This window comes from Panthera onca, chromosome B1, assembly GCF_046562875.1.
Source record: "Panthera onca isolate mPanOnc1 chromosome B1, mPanOnc1 haplotype 2, whole genome shotgun sequence".
Taxonomy (NCBI): domain Eukaryota; kingdom Metazoa; phylum Chordata; class Mammalia; order Carnivora; family Felidae; genus Panthera; species Panthera onca.
The window spans coordinates 40,353,191-40,370,930 of NC_138342.1; the positions used below are offsets into that span (position 1 = coordinate 40,353,191).

At 41.0% G+C, this 17,740-nt stretch overlaps 1 protein-coding gene across 3 annotated transcripts in view; it reads right to left on the reverse strand.

The window, feature by feature from the left end:
• Positions 1 to 1,222: 1,222 nt before the first annotated feature.
• The window catches only part of TXK (TXK tyrosine kinase), a 63,307-nt gene continuing 46,789 nt past the window's right edge, over positions 1,223 to 17,740 (reverse strand). For 2 of the 3 annotated variants that reach the window (XM_060655087.3, XM_060655088.3), the window contains 6 exons: positions 15,058 to 15,229; positions 12,019 to 12,235; positions 9,135 to 9,199; positions 6,521 to 6,639; positions 4,855 to 5,012; positions 1,223 to 2,099 (listed from right to left, as the gene is read on the reverse strand). In XM_060655087.3, the coding sequence (XP_060511070.2) occupies positions 2,031 to 2,099; positions 4,855 to 5,012; positions 6,521 to 6,639; positions 9,135 to 9,199; positions 12,019 to 12,235; positions 15,058 to 15,229 (800 nt within the window). In that variant the 3' untranslated portion in view covers positions 1,223 to 2,030. The remainder of the gene's footprint in view (positions 2,100 to 4,854; positions 5,013 to 6,520; positions 6,640 to 9,134; positions 9,200 to 12,018; positions 12,236 to 15,057; positions 15,230 to 17,740) is intronic. The other variant, XM_078446140.2, reaches the window with a different exon arrangement.

Below are 17,740 nucleotides of genomic sequence, written 5' to 3' on the forward strand. Positions count from 1 at the left end.
CTCTGGACTCACTCCCGCTCTGAACTCCGTCTCCCTGCATCGCAGTGATCGTGACGGCGGGATGCCCTGTGGTCAATCCTAACTCTTCAGCATTTGGATGTCCTGTTCTGTTGCCATAACATTAACCTTGCCCCCGGCCTTGGCTTTTGCTGGTTTGATAGTCTCGCACCCTCTTGCACGTAACGTCTGCGTTATCTTATTTGACCTAAGATCTCAGCAGTGGGAGCCCTGTCTCGCCTCCCAGATCATGAGGAAAAAGGGTCTGATAGTCTCAGAAACACCAGGGGATCTCACACAAGTATTTCCGAGACCACCACTTGAATTACCAAAGTTGGCCATTCTCGCGTCGGATGCTCATCATTTCAGTGCACGGACCAAGTACCACTGACACTCAAATACATCATTCTTGGAACAGGGAACTAGGACTTAAAAGTCACAACTGCTGCCACACGGCAACTTACAATCTACTGGGAATCCTAACGCAGAACCACGACGCAGGGTAGGGCGATATCAGATGACAGACTCCCAGCGCAAAACCTCACGATGACAACATGTGTGCCTTCTGCCACATCCTTCTTCCTACGCTAATTCTGAACCGCTCGCAATGATCAAGACACATTTCCAATCATTCCTACGAACAGCGCCCGAGGAATTAAGATTTAATTATGACCGTGGTTATTTTTATCTTGAATCCAAAACCCTGGGCTTCAGAAATAATGGAGTTGGAGGTGACGCTTGGCTCTCTTGTGCTTGCCTCCTCTTGTTCTTATGAGAAAAGCAAGCCGTCTTCTAGAGAGGTACTGGAGGAATTTCCTATGACAAAATGAGGCTTCTTACAGAAGCCCTATAAATACAGAGAACAAACGGATGGTTGCTGGAGAGAGGGGGTGGGGGTGGGAGATACAGGCTTCCAGTTGTAGAATAAATAAGTCACAGGAATAAAAGGCAGAGCATATGGAATATTGTCAGTGATATGGTAATAACAATGTATGGTGACAGATGGCAGCCGCACTTGTGCTGAGCACAGCATAACATACAGAGACATTGAATCACTATGCTGTCTACCTGAAACGAATATAATGTCAACTATACACAAAAAAAAATTGAGAATTTAACTCAGAAGAGATATGAAATCTTCAAAATGTGTCACTTTTCTTTACCCAACTGTGCAATAAGCATTCTTTGACACTGTAGGGAAAAGAAAATAGATCTATTACCCGTTTTATTTTATTTTTTTTTCAATATATGAAATTTATTGTCAGATTGGTTTCCATACAACACCCAGTGCTCATCCCAAAAGGTGCCCTCCTCAATACCCATCACCCAGCATTACCCGTTTTAAAAGGAGGCTTCTTAAGTCGTCCAGTTTCACATGGACAAAGCGTGAAACTGCAGAATTCAAATTCAAGTTCTCAACTGACCCTGACAATGGATATTACTGGAAACAGAAATGTCACCGGGACCTGTTCAAAGAACTTTGCCTTCACAGTGTTTAAAACTGGAATACAAGAAACTGTCTCCAAAATAATCAGGTATGTGCAAAACCAAGTCCTTAAATAACATAGGGGAGATTATAAAAGACAGTTTAAGAATGTTCACATTCATGTGTCTTGTAAAGGTGCATCTTCCACAAAGGTCCGTCCAGCTCAAAAGGGTTGAATTCTGCAGGGGAGGCTCCTTTATTCCATGAGTTGGCAGAGTTTTTCACTCTCAGGGGCTCCCAGGGCTCTTCTCAGGAAGAGGAGCCACTATGAAGACCGCTATGGAGCATTTTCCCCCTCTTCACGTATGGGACACGGAGAACAACACAGAAAAATGAGAGTCGGAAAGTCCCTTTCAAAGACATCCCTGTAGAAAATATGACTGTCAGAGTATTTTTAAATTTTAAAGTTTGAAAAGCCTGTGATCTTTGCACTGTTTCCAAGAGTCAGCAACTCTAAAGGAAGGTGTTCATCATCAGTGACCCCGAACAGGATTTCCTTTTGTGATAATTTTGCAAGATGATCCTCTGGGTTGGCCTCCCATTCGTGTCACCAGGTCTCCGCAATCTCTGTGAGAACCTGCAGCAACTCAGTGAACGTCGGGCGGCCTTTGGGTTTCTGGAAAAGGGAAATAAAGATGGTCAGCTCAGCGTAGAATTCACTCAGATACCGGCTCTGGAACGGGCTGGCAGGGACCTGGATCTAGGCTGGTTCTCCACGAATGGAAGAGAATGACACCTTGGCTGATGCAAAGGACAAGACTGGTAGTTGAATGAAGCATGAGTGTGAAAATATAAGAGTAGAGGGCTGCAAAAATAAAATAGCCTGAGCTGCAGACACCAGCCACAGGTGACTATTTAAATTTAAATTAATTAAAATTAAATATATTTTGGAATTCAATTCTCAGTCACACTAGCCACTTTCCAATTTTTCAAGAGCCAGGTGTGGGTACCATATTGGAGAGGGCAGACATAACACATTTCCACCATCACAGAAAGTCCCACTGGACAGCACTGCCCTAGAGATCTTTTCGGGCGACATGATGTGCACGGGGTAAAAACAAGGGCTGGGAGACAATGGGCATCCAGAGTACCAGGCTGTTACACTCTGCCCCAGTTATTTACTACATTTGGTCCCCTGTAGAAGGAAAGATTTCAGTCAGAAAGCACAAGCCATGTTTTCATAAAGGACTTTGCAGGTCCTGGGGCCTAGACTGTGCAGTCTTAAGGCTCAGTCAACAAAATCCACGGTCATGGAGACAAGGTCTGGAACATTTTTCCTATTTCACCAGGGGATGTGGTTTGGCTTTGGCTCCACGAGGGTAGAAAAGATGACCCTATTGGCATCTTTGAAATCCATGGGAAATAGAACTACTCACGGTAGCTACATTCTCACCAAAATCGCTGCCAACTGGGTTCATGGGGAGCCCCCACTCTTACTGGTTTATAAACACATGGCATCGATAAAAAGGGTCAAGCAGAAGGATACATAAGCACACGTTCAAGTCCTCCTGGAGATTCCAGGAATAATTTGTGGAGTTTTTTGAGGAGGCTGACGTTCTGCAGGTAGAAGAGCCTATGAAACAGTTATGTGTGTATCAGTGTGTGTGTATCAGTACAAACATAATCATATTTGAATTTAAAGGGACCTAAGCACTTAGGACCTAAGCACTTAAATTTGAATTTAAAGGGACCTAAGGTGGTATTTAGACCACCTTAAAGAGTTGTGTGTAAATCACCTTTTGCAAACAAGTAAATCAGCATAACTAAAAACGTTGTTTTAATCAATGTTCTGACTACAATTTGAAACTGACATCACTTATGGGGTCCTCCTGCCAGCCTCGGATTTACTCTCCTTTTTCCTCTCCACTGATAAATAAAATCTCAATAAGAGTTATATTTTATGCCATGTACCTGTATATTGTTCCACATACGATATAGGTTTCTGAGCTATTTACATTGTTATTGCAGAGAAGCTCTTAAGGCAGCCATTGGCTACTAATAGCTCATTTAACATTTTCCGATGTTTTTCAAGATTCCTTCCAGAGCAGCTCATCATATGCATAATATTTTCATACACCAAGGATCTTTATAAAACTAATACATCTCTGGAATGTGAACAACATCACTCTTGAAATACTGAGTTTTTCAGTCATCATGGTTTCTCAGCCAGGAGAAAAACTCCTCATTTAGCTGCGGTTTTCTTGACTAACACTGTCAGCTGGAGACAGAAAGCTGTCAAAAATCACAGAGGAGTTTGATATGAAGGAGAGAGGTGTGTTGAGTCTGTGCCCAGAAAAGATAGAATATGTCTGGCTTTATTTTTAAGCTCAGCATTTCAAGAAAAAGAAAACCTGGACCCCTACGCCCCCAGAGAGAATTTCCTGACTTGAAGTTTCTGACACACTTTCTGTCTTGATTCCTATTCTGACTTAATCTATCAGGAGTCTTGAGTGCCCAAAAAAGAGCTGAAACCCATTAGCCTGGGGAAAACAAGACAAATTGCAGGAGACTGAAGTAAATAAAAACACCCTCCTTCTCTTTCAATGTGGAAATTTACCAAACCTGATTCGACTCTCCGTTTCCACCCACCAGTTCTTAAAGGAGTAAAACACCTCATCGCTTAAGTTCTAGTAGCACCGAGAGCTTCTGCAGGAGCCAATCTGAGAAAAATAAGACTTGAAAAATGCACTGAATTCTCCAGAGGAAAGACTGTTGCTAAAAACAAAATGGACTTGGGGCCCCTGGGTGACTTAGTTGGTTAAGCATCTGACTTCAGCTCAGGTCATGATCTTGCAGTTCGTGGGTTCGAGCCCTGTGTCGGGCTCTGTACTGACAGCTCAGAGCCTGGAGCCTGCTTCAAGTTCTGTTTCTCCCTCTCTCTGCCCTTCCCTCACTCATGCTCTGTCTCTCTCTCTCTCAAAAATAAACATTAAAAATAATTAAAAAATAATAATAATAAATAAAAACAAAATGGACTAACGATCTTATGGTGGCAGCTTCACACAGAAATAGTACTCCTGGGGGCGCCTGGGTGGCTCAGTCGGTTAAGCGTCCGACTTCAGCTCAGGTCATGATCTCGTGGCCCCGCATCGGGCTGTGTGCTGACAGTTCGGATTCTGTGTCTCCTTCTGTCCTTCTGCCCCTCTCCTGCTCGTGTGCTCTCTATTGCTCTCTCTCTCAAAAAGTACAGAAACGTTAAAAAATTTTTTAATTAAAAAAAATAGAAATAGTACTTCTGGCTCTTAGGGATCATTATCAGGAAACAACCCCTCTTCCTGCCATGCTGGAGTCCTCAGGTAATGCTTGTGACACTCAGGTCTGTTCTCAGATGCTGGAAATGCCAACTTCGTAGGAAAGCAGGGGACACTCACCTCATGCCAGCAGCTGTACATGACTTCATATATGGACATTGGTGCCAGTTGAGGACGGTACAGCCTGAAGCCTTTAGAAATGGCTTCCACAACTTGCAAATTTGACTTATTTTCAAAAGGCATTTTTCCTTCTGTAAAAACTTCCCACATCAAAACTCCTACACATAAAATGCACGTAAACAAGAGGTTACTTGAAACGGCAAGAACTGTTTCCAACCACAAGGCCTCCTTTTCCTCTTCCAGCCTCTGAATTATAATCATCCAGAATGAGAACGGTTCTGTCTAGGAATCAGACTATGTGTACTGGAGTTTTCGAACAGGCCTATCATCTGGAAACATTCCAAGTAAAAACAATGCCTTTCTTTCCCGTTGGTCTTGACTTGCCTCCCTAGTGAAAGCAAGTGCTGCCAGCACTTTTGTTTCTAAGTATGCTCATGTCTTCACACCCTGAAATCAACATTCTGCCATTCCCTCTGCCATTCCATGGAAAATGACAGAATTGTGGGAGCCTCTGCTGCCTGCTAAGGCCAAGAGTTTCCCGACCAGTAGATGGCGCACGTTCCCCTCTTCCCACTGAAAGATGAGGCTGCTGGGTAGGGCGGAATATCTAGCAGGGGGCTTGGTACCTAAGCAGATATTCTATAATCACCGATTGATTGATTGATCAGTGAAACTCCTTCAGTGCGCTCATCTGGACTTCATTTAATTATTCACGTATTCTAAGAATATGTATTATGCATTGATTAGGGGCCAGGAGTCTGCTAGAGCCAGAAGATTCTAAGAACGAGACCAGTCCGTGTGCTCAAGAAGCTCACTGTCCAGTGGGAAGTAGAGACAAGTGGTCAGGTAAAGCTCAGAAATTCTAACTGTTCTGCAGCCACTTGATGAGGTCCTTGTGTTTCTATCCATGAATCTCACAACTTAACTGCTCTCCCATAGAGCTTAAAATGTCACCTGCCAAGACGACCACAAGGCAGTGGACAGCTAAAGAGATCAATGATACAAGCTTAACCTTACGTGGACAATAAAATTCACACCCTTCTGAGGGTTCAGATGTCTTTCCAAACCCAAGAAGCTATCGGGAGAGGTCTGGGCTAAAGAGAATAGCTTATTGCACATTTATTGCCACTTCTTGAAAACCAACTTGAAGAACAAACTCTACTGGACACGGTCTACAGTGTCTCCTCCTCAGTGAAGAACGTTACACAATATAAACTCCAGTTGACAGTTCCCAAGGAGGCCAACATCTAAATTCCACCAAGTTTGAAGGTAATGGAATAAATGAGGTGGAGTTGCTTCGTAGTCAGACAATGAAGTGTATCAGTTACACTCAAAATTCAGGGACACCTTAAGATTCCTTTTCCTTGCAAGTCTCTGTGGTGTAGGAAAGTTGGCTGAGTTTGTTTTCTAGATCAGTAGACTCTTTGTTATAGTTTTACAGCAAGTGCTCAATGGGAAAGGAAAAGATCCAAAAGTAGACTTCTGTAAGAAGGTGCATGACACAAGTTGCCAAAGACAGCCTGGATGTGTTTAGAACACCTAAGATAGAAGCACAGTTGCAAAAAGACCTTTTTCAAATGCCACATCATATTAAAAAATCAAACCTTAAAAAAGACTGGCCTTGTATTAAATCAGCCACCATCAAATGAATATCAAATTTACTCACCAAACGACCAGACGTCAGATTTGCTGCTGTACTTGTTGAAGTGGAAAACTTCAGGAGGGGACCACTTGACGGGGAACTTGGCCCCAGAAGAACTGATATACTCATCATCCAAAACGTACCTAAGGTTATTAGATCCAAAGGTTATTAGGTCCAAAACACCTTGTGCTAAATACCTCCAAGTTCAGTTTAGTTTAACCCCCCTTAGTCTACTTCGAGTTCTAAAAGAGAAAGCATTTTACCCCAGAAATGTTCCGCATACCTTCTCTTGTTTACCAAAGTGGGAAAGTATCCTATACAGTGATTCCTCCCCAAACCAAGCCTCAATTCTGTTTATTTGGGTTTCAGAAAACCAGAGCAATTCTTCAAAATCGATTGGAATTGGTAGCCCACTGACTACCTTAGTTACGACAAACTCTTAATTCTGCAAAGGAGCATGCTGATGCTCTAATAACCAAAGTTATAAAATGAAAAGTAACAAATAGGGGCGCCTGGGTGACTCAGTTGGCTAAGTGTCTGACTTCAGCTCAGGTCATGATCTCATGGTTTCTGGGTTCGAGCCCCCCATCCGGCTCTGTGCTGACAGCTCAGAGCCTGAAGCCTGCTTCAGATTCTGTGTCTCCCTCTCTCTCTCTGCCCCTCCTCTGCTCATGCTCTCTCTCTCTCTCTCTCTCAAAAAGTAAATAAACATTAAAAAATAATATATATATATATATATATATATATATATATATATATATATATATATATATATATCAAAGAACAAATTCAAGGTTAGGTGCCTTATTTTCTTTCCTCATGCATAGATGTTTTGTGAGGCAGAAGAGGGGGAAAATAAAAATATTGAATATAATACATTTGTTGTAAAAAATTGCCAGTGCATTAAAATGGCCCTATATGAAATCAATAATAACTACCACCTCCTTTTAAAAACTACAAAAATATTAAACTTCTCTTTTTTTTGAGAATTGTAGGCAGGAGCATCCAACTATGGGAACGTGGAGAGAAGAGATGATAACTAGGTCGTGCTGTGTAGCCCCCAGAGTGGGCAGCATAGTATTTTTGAATTATTTATTACTGCTTCCTCGCACTCTCTTTTTTTCCCCACATACCCTACTTCAGCCCACCTTTAAGTGCTTTCTTGAGCCAGAGGTCATTCCACTAAGGGAAAGAGTGGGTAATAGAAAACAAAAGGGAAAGAGCCATTTTTCATAGCTTTGGAGTGTCAAAGTTCTAAGCATTCTGGAGAAGGAGAAGGACTGAGTTGTTAACAAAATATTTGGGAGAATGGCCCATAAATAAGAGTGGTATCTCACCACCACCACCCATCCCTCCAGAAAAAGACCCCTGCAGCTGGGAGGTGGGAGAGAATAAAGGGAAAGGGAAGGCGTATTAGACATTAGGGGGCAGCAGAGACAGGGTCCTGTACCCTCACCCTACAAGGGCTGCCTTGATCACATTGCATGAGAAAAAGGCCCCACTTCCCACAATAGGTTGGTGGGATTCAACAGCAAAACAGAGCCTGGGCCTCTTCCCCAGGTCAAGCCCCAGGAAAAGCAAAAAGATTCCAGAAAATAAAGAGCTGTGGATGTGCTTAGGTAAATAGGGCCTTGGATAGATAGCTCCAGGGGGTTTTCTAATCATGGCGAATTCCAGTATGACAGCATCTTGCAGACAGAAATTTGGGATGAATCGACAGCCACCTGTGCAGATGTTCAGCCAAGGACAAAGCAGGAGGACAGTGGTTTCAAGGACACCAGTGCCAATGGATAACAAGGAGCAGACATGTCCTCTCCAATATGTGGCCCCATGAAACATACAGAATTTGAATTTGACCTTGGAATCAGAGAGAAATCCTGAATTCACAGGAATTAAGTTTTTAGCAACCTGAAGGAAAGGGGGCTCAGAATATAAATTGCATTGAGTTGTAGAAAATAAGGTTAGATTTTCTACACTTGACTCGCAGTCTTAAAGTCAACTACTACATTGGATAATAGAAATACATGATGGGGGTGCCTGGGTGGCTCAATGGGTTAAGCGCCTGGCTCTTGATTTCGGCGCAGGTCATGATCTCAGAGTTCATGAGTTCAAGCCCCACATCAGGCTCTGTGCTGACAGTGCAGAGCCTGCTTGGGATTCTCTCTCTCCCTCTGTTCTCTCTCTCTTCCTCTCTCTCTCTGTCCCTCCCCTGCTGTCTCTCTGGAAAAATAAATAAACTAACAACAACAACAAAAAGAAATGCATGATGATGACACAGAAAAATCAGAGCTAAACAAATTTATTCTTTTTTTCTTTCAGAAATATACATATATCAGAAAAGCTTTTTTTTAACCTTTTTATGATGATGAGTAGATTGAGAAATATTATACATTTTAAGATATGCCTGAAAATAACCTGAAAAAATATCAAAATAGTCCAAAATATCCATTTAACTCACAGCTAAAATTGGTTTATGTCCTAAAATTCAAAGCAGGGCAACAGGCCTAACAACCACATCAATACTTTCCTCACAGGAAAAAAAAAAATGCTATTAACATTTTCAGTTTGTCAGTAGACAGATATAAGATTCCCTCTTATGAGTAAACAAACAAACAAAAAATATATATATATCACGTACCTCGTCATTCCAAAGTCTGATATTTTTACTATACTTGCAGCACTGACCAAACAATTCCTTGCTGCCTATAAAAAGAAGAAAGGAATCCGAGTTTGAAGATAGTTTTTTCTTTCAAGAGTTTCTACTCTCCTTTTTCTTAGTTTATTTGGACCCCCCCCCCCCACACTACTTTCCTGTATGAGCAGCCATTTTATTTTTATGGTGACACCTGTCAATGCCACATATGACTCAATATATCTGCCCTTACGTGATGGATTTTAATGATGCTTCAAAGAAATAACAAAAAGAAAAAAAAATTTTAATACTTTTTCTTCTAAAAGTTTTTAATTATTCGCAAGAAGTATCTTTGATAAATGGGAAGACTAAATCAAAGAGATGTTAAACTATGAATCCTGGCATTAAAATTAATGTGTATTTTTAAATAATGCAGAGACAATGTATTTGATGCCAAAATAATCCATTTTCAGAGAGCTTAGTCAAAGAAAATCACTGATTTGGTATTTAGCCTCATGTAAATCAATAACTGTTTGATCTTTTTTTTTTTTCTCTTCTAAGCTCCTATGTGGGTCAGCTAGTCCAAAAACAAAGGCAAGGAACTAAAAATGGCAAGCTAGGAGGAGTCAATTTGGAAGAGTTTCACAAATACTAGCAAGGATCTCAAAGCCAAACCACAAGGCAAGCCCTTGACAGGGAAAAGACTCCTGGTTAACTGATACTTTTTTTTTTAATTTTTTTTTTTTAACGTTTATTTATTTTTGAGACAGAGAGAGACAGAGCATGAACGGGGGAGGGTCAGAGAGAGAGGGAGACACAGAATCTGAAACAGGCTCCAGGCTCTGAGCAGTCAGCACAGAGCCCGACGCGGGGCTCGAACTCCCGGACCGCAAGATCATGACCTGAGCCGAAGTCGGACGCTTAACCGACTGAGCCACCCAGGCGCCCCTAACGGATACATTTTAACTGGCATGAAGGTAAGTGGAATAGAACACAAAAGAAAGCAATCAAGGAAGAAACCAAGGATAGGAGGACCTGAGAGAAGCCACTTTGGAACAAACAGAGTGATTGAGTTTTGAATTCTAATCCCTGTCAGAAAAGACCAACCTGCAGAGACTAGGAAAGTAAGCTAGGTGGAATTCATGCCATATCCATCCATTCCAAAATTTGCTCGATAGCTACTACGTACTGAAGCTGGGGAAATGCGCCATGAGGGATACAGAATGATAATGTAGCTCTGGAATAGCAATAGTTAGCATTGCTGAGCTCGCTCTACGCCAGGAGCAGGTGTAAGGGCCTACACATATTAATGCATGTAATTCCCCCAACAAGCCCATAGGAGGAAGCTGCTATAATTAATACCACTGTACTAGTTAACGAGTTTGCCCAACCTCACACAGCTAGTAAGAAACAAAGGTGAGATATTAACCCAGGCAGTCTAGCTCTAGAGCACTGGTTGTGAATCTTGGCTACGCACTGAGCTCACCAGGGAAATTTTCAAAAAATATTTATGGCTAGATTCTACCCCCAGAGAGTCTGACTTAATTGGTCTGGGGCATGGCCTGGGTATCATGATGTTTTAGAAGTTCCCAGGTGATTCTAAGGCACAGCTAAATCTGAGAAAACTGCTCTGTAATCTGTGTTCTTATCACACAGCTTGGAAGTCTAGGCATTGATATCAGGGAATTTAGAGTCTAATCGTTGTGTAAACAATGTGAACAATTAACTATTATAGGAAGTGGTAAATATTAAATGCCATGAGAATTCTTCATCACCTATAAATCCAGCAATAAGTGTGCTAAGGCCAATGAAATTATGCCTCCTTTCTCTCCCCAGAATGCTCTAGCCTGAATGATAGACAATAAAGTCCCCCTGGTCATGGGAGGAAGTACAGGATGACCCCCTCGGTGATGATACAAGTGACATCTCACAGATTCTCAAGTTCTCATTGGGGTTAATTTTTGGACTTAGAAATGAGACATGGAAAGGCAGAGAAGGAATAGTGTGAACATCATGAATAAATATGGAGGGGATACAAAATGTTTTTCGAGGCAAGGTAGCAAGGCAGGAAAGCAGAGCTATTAGCATTTGGGGCAAGACAAGCTTTAATTTTTTGTTTGCTTGTTTTTTTAGGACATAATGTTCCGAGTATCACAGAACAGAATGATTTGGCATTTCTCGTCCTCCTCAGTCGTGCCGGCAATGCCACTGCGATACTGTGACAACCAAAGCACCTCCACATGGGGGCAGTTTCATCCCTGGCTGTTCTCCAGTGCCCGGCCGCGGGCCTGGCATATACTGCCATTCAATCCGTATTTGATCATTGGTTGAAAGGAAGAAAAGTGGAAGCAATGGAAGAAGACAGGGAAGGCGACAGGAAAGAAAAGTAAATTCGCTTTGGTTGGTTGATCAGTGTGGTAGTTCATTAGTTCCAGGCATATTTAGAGTAACACCTTACTTGGCTGCAGCATTAATGAGTAATTAAAAAGAAAGCCACATGTCCCAGAGAATTACATCAATAGGAAAGCATTTAGAAATGAAGCCAAAGGTATTTTACTGAAAATATTCAAAGTACTTGGGGCACCTGGGTGGCTCAGTTGGTTAAGCATCCAACTTTTGATTTCAGGCTCAGGTCATGATCTCAGGGTTCATGGGTTCAAGCCCTGCAGGGCTCTTTGTGCTGACAGTGCAGGGGCTACTTGCGATTCTCTCTCTCCCTCTCTCTCTCTGCCCCCCCTCCCCCACTAATGTTGTCTCTCTCTCTCTCTCTCAAAATAAATAAATACACATTTAAAGATAAATAAGTAAAATTAAATATTGAAAGTCCTCAAGTGTCCTGATCTTCCGAAAGGCAACACGTAAAACATCAGCGAATTTGCGGGGTGCTTACTAAATCCCGATGAATAAAGCGGCTCCTCTCCAGATACTCCATTCCCTCACAGACATCCTGGCACATGCTCAGCAGCATTTCCTTCCGCAGCGCTCCCCTCCTCTCTCGGAGATAGCTCAGCAGGCAGCCGTTCTCCATGAACTCCGTCACGATGTAGAGGGGCTTCTGCTGAACGCACACTCCGTACAGCTGGACCAGCCTTGAGTGCGATAATTTCCTGATGAGGAAGAGCACACACGCGCCCGTGAGCAGATTCGTTTCGGCGATTCGAAGCGCTTAGACTCCGTTGGTGAAATGTACCAACTCTGCATTATTGTCAACAACGAGATACGCGAAAAACCCAGCCCCAGAGAACGTGGAAGTTTCCTTTCCACCGTGCGCGCTGGATAAGTGGGGTCAGGAGTTCAAGCGGTACTGCCCAAGTCCCTACAGAATATTACGTGCTCCCATATCGTTTTTTTTTTCTGCTTTCCATCCTGTAAGCCCCTTGCCTCCTCGTTGCTACTTTTCCTTGCTCAGGTCTTCCCAAGAGTTCCTGTTCCTGAGGTTTCAACTTTTCTAACTGTGGCTGCTCAGGCAAAATTTCCATACAGACAGAAGGGAGGAAACAGTGATTGATGCATTTAAGAAAGAAAAGAAAGAAAAGAAAGAAAGAAAGGAAGGAAGGAAGGAAGGAAGGGAAAGAAAGAAAGAATGAAAGAAAGAAAAGAAAGAAAGAAAGAAAGAAAGAAAGAAAGAAAGAAAGAAAATTAAATGATAAAGAATAAAGGCATTTAAAAAAAAAAGAAAATTTCAGACAAAGTTGGAAACTGAAAAATACCTACCAACATGAAACCCTTCTCTGTGTTCAGCAATCCAGTCACCACACACACACACACACACACACACACCCTTGAAAGTTACCTATTAAAATACATACAGAAAAAATAAAATAAAATACAGAATTCTTTAGTTATCTAAATTTCAAAAGTTTACTGTTTCTTCTGGAGTATGTAGCATTCAATCATGGAAAATAATATTCAAGTTAATGTTTATAATTTTAGAAGATGTGTAACAAGCCAATTTCTCTGTCACTCAGAAATAACTTGAAATGTTACCTCTTTTCATTTATAGAGGTAAAATAAAATCAATGACTCGGGAGGATTATTTACCTTAAAATAATGTATGTGAGTGATTGACATCTTACCATATAAGTAGCATGCGAAAACACTTCCAGTCAGTAGAAAAAGGCATTCCGAGAATCTATACATGATTTTCATTTGTAGATATGTATCTTAAATACGTATATTTTGTCTGATTTATCTTTCTAATTCATAAAGCATACTTTCAGTTAAGGGATGCAATTTACATGTATGCAGAATAATGGCGGGAAAGTCGTTCTTAAAATGGAATATTGACTTGCCATGAGAAAACCACCACACTGATACCCACATACAAACATCTGAGAATTGAAACATTACGCTATGTTTGTTTAGCAAGATCACTGGAGCAGTGACAAATACATTGATGAACTAACACAGGTGATACAGTAGAAAGCCAATCAAACATGGCAGGGGAGACATCCTGGAGGAGGTGACATTTAAACTACACACTTACAAAAAGGAGGTACTACTATATTACCAAGATGTGTATGCTTCACAGATAGAGCTCAATGCATGTCAGTATGTACTTTTTAAAAGATGACTGTATTTGCAACAGGATGTTAGAAGGAAATTTTTCTGCCTCACTTTCAAAACATCAGGAAAAAACAGACTGTTCAAACCCAACAGTACATTGTGTTCACCTGAACTGACTTAAAAATAAGCCCTTAGCTTCATTCCTGCCTCTGTAAACTTCCTGGAGCTATCGTTATCTCCCCCACTCCATGGATCTTCCACTGTCTTCAAAACATCTTCCCCAGCAACCTGAACCCCAAATGCCCAGTAGGGCTTGAACCTTTCAAGAATCCTCTCAACGTGACATTGGACATCTCTAATTCTTTCATTTCCTAGGAATTCCAGTGTAGGCTTCGACTTCCCCTGAACCACATGTCTCCCAGTCTTTCTTTCTTATCACACCTATCTAATCAACACAGAGGAATATAATGTTTTGTCTCTCCTTTAGATACAGGAAAACTAGGGTCTGATGCCAATGGTATCAGGGAACACATTCCAGACAGATAGCCGCCTGGGATAATCTAGGGGCACGAAATCATCTTTGGGAAGCTGCTATAACTGGAAAATGTGTTTAATATAACTTCTCCTGAAATTAATTTTACTATAAGTGGATGGGAAGAATATTTCGATAGGACACTTGGGGTATGGGTTGAGAGCCCCAAGAGACAGCATTGCTCTGTCTTTAAAGGAGAATGGGTCCAGTTATCGATTCTGGTTTCTTTGTTTGTTTGTTTTCCATTGAGGTCTGCAAGTTTAGAACAGAACATAGTTGCTTTGGAGAACAGAATCGAGGTGACACCATCTGGGGTTTTCATTTTTCACCACAATGCTACTCCCCATTGTTGAACAAATACCTTCTTTATACCAAATTATCGGCTTGTCCTGATCCAACTCAGATTACAGACGTAAGACACATATTCAACTAAGTCAAAATGCTGATCTGAGAAATCACAGAAGTCAGGAACAGTGTCCAGTGGGCCACAAAGAGTCACTTCTGTTAGAGCTCAGGATTCTTAAATTCTCTGAAAGCAAATACTTTACCCTTATATTACCATTTAGACAAAATCAACATTTTTGCTTCCAGGAAAAGCAAAAAAGAAAGTCCTGTAAAGACTTCTCACTTTCATGGATTATCTCACTTAATTCACATGTTGATGCAGTAACGAAGGTATTGTTATCCCCGTTTTACAGGTGAAGAAACTGAGGCTCGGAAAGGTGAAATAACTCACTCAGGTCACACAGAGATCAAATAATTTTCTCAGGTCACACAACTAGCTTGGGCAGAGTTGTGACACAAATCCAGGTGTAACTGCTCCAAACTCCGTGTTCTTTCCATAACACCAGAATGTTGCATGAAATTGATCTGGGTGTTGCTTATACTTACGTCATCACTTTAGCCTCTTCGATGAAGTCCTCTTCAGACATGGAGCCTTCGCTGATGGCCTTGATAGCTACCTGGATGTGTGCTCGCCATTGCCCTAAATGGACTACCCCAAACTGACCGCTTCCAATCTCCTTCACAAATGCCAACTCAGCGGGATCTATCTCCCACTTTTCTAGAAAAGTAAAACATCCATGTTACAAGTAGGGTAAATTTTTAGAGCTGGAAATGATTTAGGAATTATCTACACCTATTCTATTCTTTTACAAAGAGGCTAAAAATGTTATAAATGAGTGGAACAGAACAGTAAACATTTTTAATACCCTCACTGTGGTTTTCATGTGTAATTCCAGAATTCAAGCTTAAAGATATAAACTTGACTTATTTAGAGAGGAATTATGGATATCAAAACATACGTTCTCTTTCCAGAGGGACGCAGGATGAAATGCAACACTTTGCCTTTCTAAAACAAACCTACTAAAACTACACCTGGGCCCTAAAATATGTATGTCCCCATCTGGTTTTGTCCTGCTGAGTAAACTTGTGAGGCACAACATTTGGTCCCCCCCCCCCCGATACCCCCCATTTCACCTCCTTCTGTTGTTCCTCTGCCCACTCCCACCCCCAAAGGGCTTTTCTGCCTTGGTGTTTTCTCCTTAGGAAAAAGTCTAACATTCATCTAATAAGTCCAATGTTTAGGATTCTAACTCACATGTATCTATGTTTGAAGTGAAATTTGTGGTATGGTATATTTGACTTCCATAGAACTAAATGAAGAAAAAAGAACTGTTTTTAAATTAACCCTCTTATGGGTGGTGGGCATTGAGGAGGGCACTTGGGATGAGCACTGGGTGTTGTATGTAAGCCAATTTGACAATAAATTATATTTAAAAAAATAAATAAAAATAATCTCAAAAAAATTTAAAAAAATAAAGTGAAGAAAACACACACACACAAATTTCGTTATCAATTAACGAAAAATAAAAATAAAATAACCCTCTTGACAATCCATTTTAGTATCTCCTTTTATATTGCAACACCGCCATCTGCTGGAGCTCTAGAATAATGCAGTTTAAAGAGTTGAAAAGGCCAACTTTGCAAAGTGCTCTCCCTCCGGATAGCAGGTGTTTTAAAAGTAACATGAGAAAAAAAAATTTTTTTAATAAATAAATAAAAGCAACATGGGAGAATATACTTATGACCTTGATATTGGCAAGAATTTATTCAACATAATATAACCATAAAGGAAAATATTGACAAATTACACTTCGTAAAAATTCTATCAAATACACCCCATTAAGAGAGTGAAAAGGAATGGGGTACCTGGGTGTCTCAGTCAGTTGAGCATCCAACTTCAGCTCAGGTCATGATCTCTCAGTTCCTGAGCTCAAGCCCCTCATCGGCTCTGTGCTGACAGCTCAGAGCCTGGAGCCAACTTCGGATTCTGTGTCTCCCTCTCTCTCTCTGCCTCTGCCCCTGCCCCTCTCTCTCTTAAAAATAAATAAGTATTGGGGCGCCTGGGTGGCGCAGTCGGTTAAGCGTCCGACTTCAGCCAGGTCACGATCTCACGGTCCGTGAGTTCGAGCCCCGCGTCAGGCTCTGGGCTGATGGCTCAGAGCCTGGAGCCTGTTTCCGATTCTGTGTCTCCCTCTCTCTCTGTCCCTCCCCCGTTCATGCTCTGTCTCTCTCTGTCCCAAAAATAAATAAACGTTGAAAAAAAAAAAAAAATTAAAAAAAAATAAATAAGTATTCAAAAATTTTTTTAAAAGAGAGTGAAAATGAAAGCCACATATTGGGAGAAGATATTTCTAAAATGCGTAACCAGTAAGGAATTCGTATTCAGAATATGAAAAAAAAAATCAGAAAAAGGCAGATAATTATATTTCTAAGAGTTAAAAAACTTGAATAGAGTATTCTCTCACAAAAGGGTATACCCAAATGGCCACTAAATTGATCAAAATAATTAGTCATCAGGGAAATGCAAATTTAAACCACAATGAAATACGATTACTACACATGCCAGATTGGCTAACGTGAAAACCAAAGAAAAGAATCCACAGGAATGACTAAACATTAGCAAGGGCAAAGGTGTGGAGCACCTGGAACTCCCATACGCTATTGATTGAAGTGTAGTTTGGTATAAGCTGTTTGGAAAACTAACTAAATCTGAATGGGTACACGCTCTATGACCCAGTAATTCCACTCTTAAGTATATATCCAACATTGGTGGAGCTTACATGAGTACTGAACCTCATCAAAAGACATGCAAGAATGTTCATAATGATATTATTTATGTGGTAAAAATTGGTTACAAGCCAAATGGTCCTCTAAAGAAGGATGGGTAAATCCACTGTGGTATAGTCACGCAATGTCATACCACACCACCACGAAGATGAGCCAACCACACCCAACACCATGGGTGAAGAGGAAGAAGCCAGACACAATACACGGTATTGTGTATTATTGTGTATGGTGTCTTATTCCATTTAGATAAAGTAATCAAAACCAGGCAAAGCTAAGTGAGCTATAGAGTTATGAGTTTGTGCACTGTTCTATATGTTAAAAAAAAAATTGAGAAGTTTATTTTTTAAAAATTAAAACTTAACTTAATGCTTAACTTAAATAAATTGCTAATGGCACAGAACTTTTATTATGTACATTGCATTTAGGGACAGAGAATAACCTA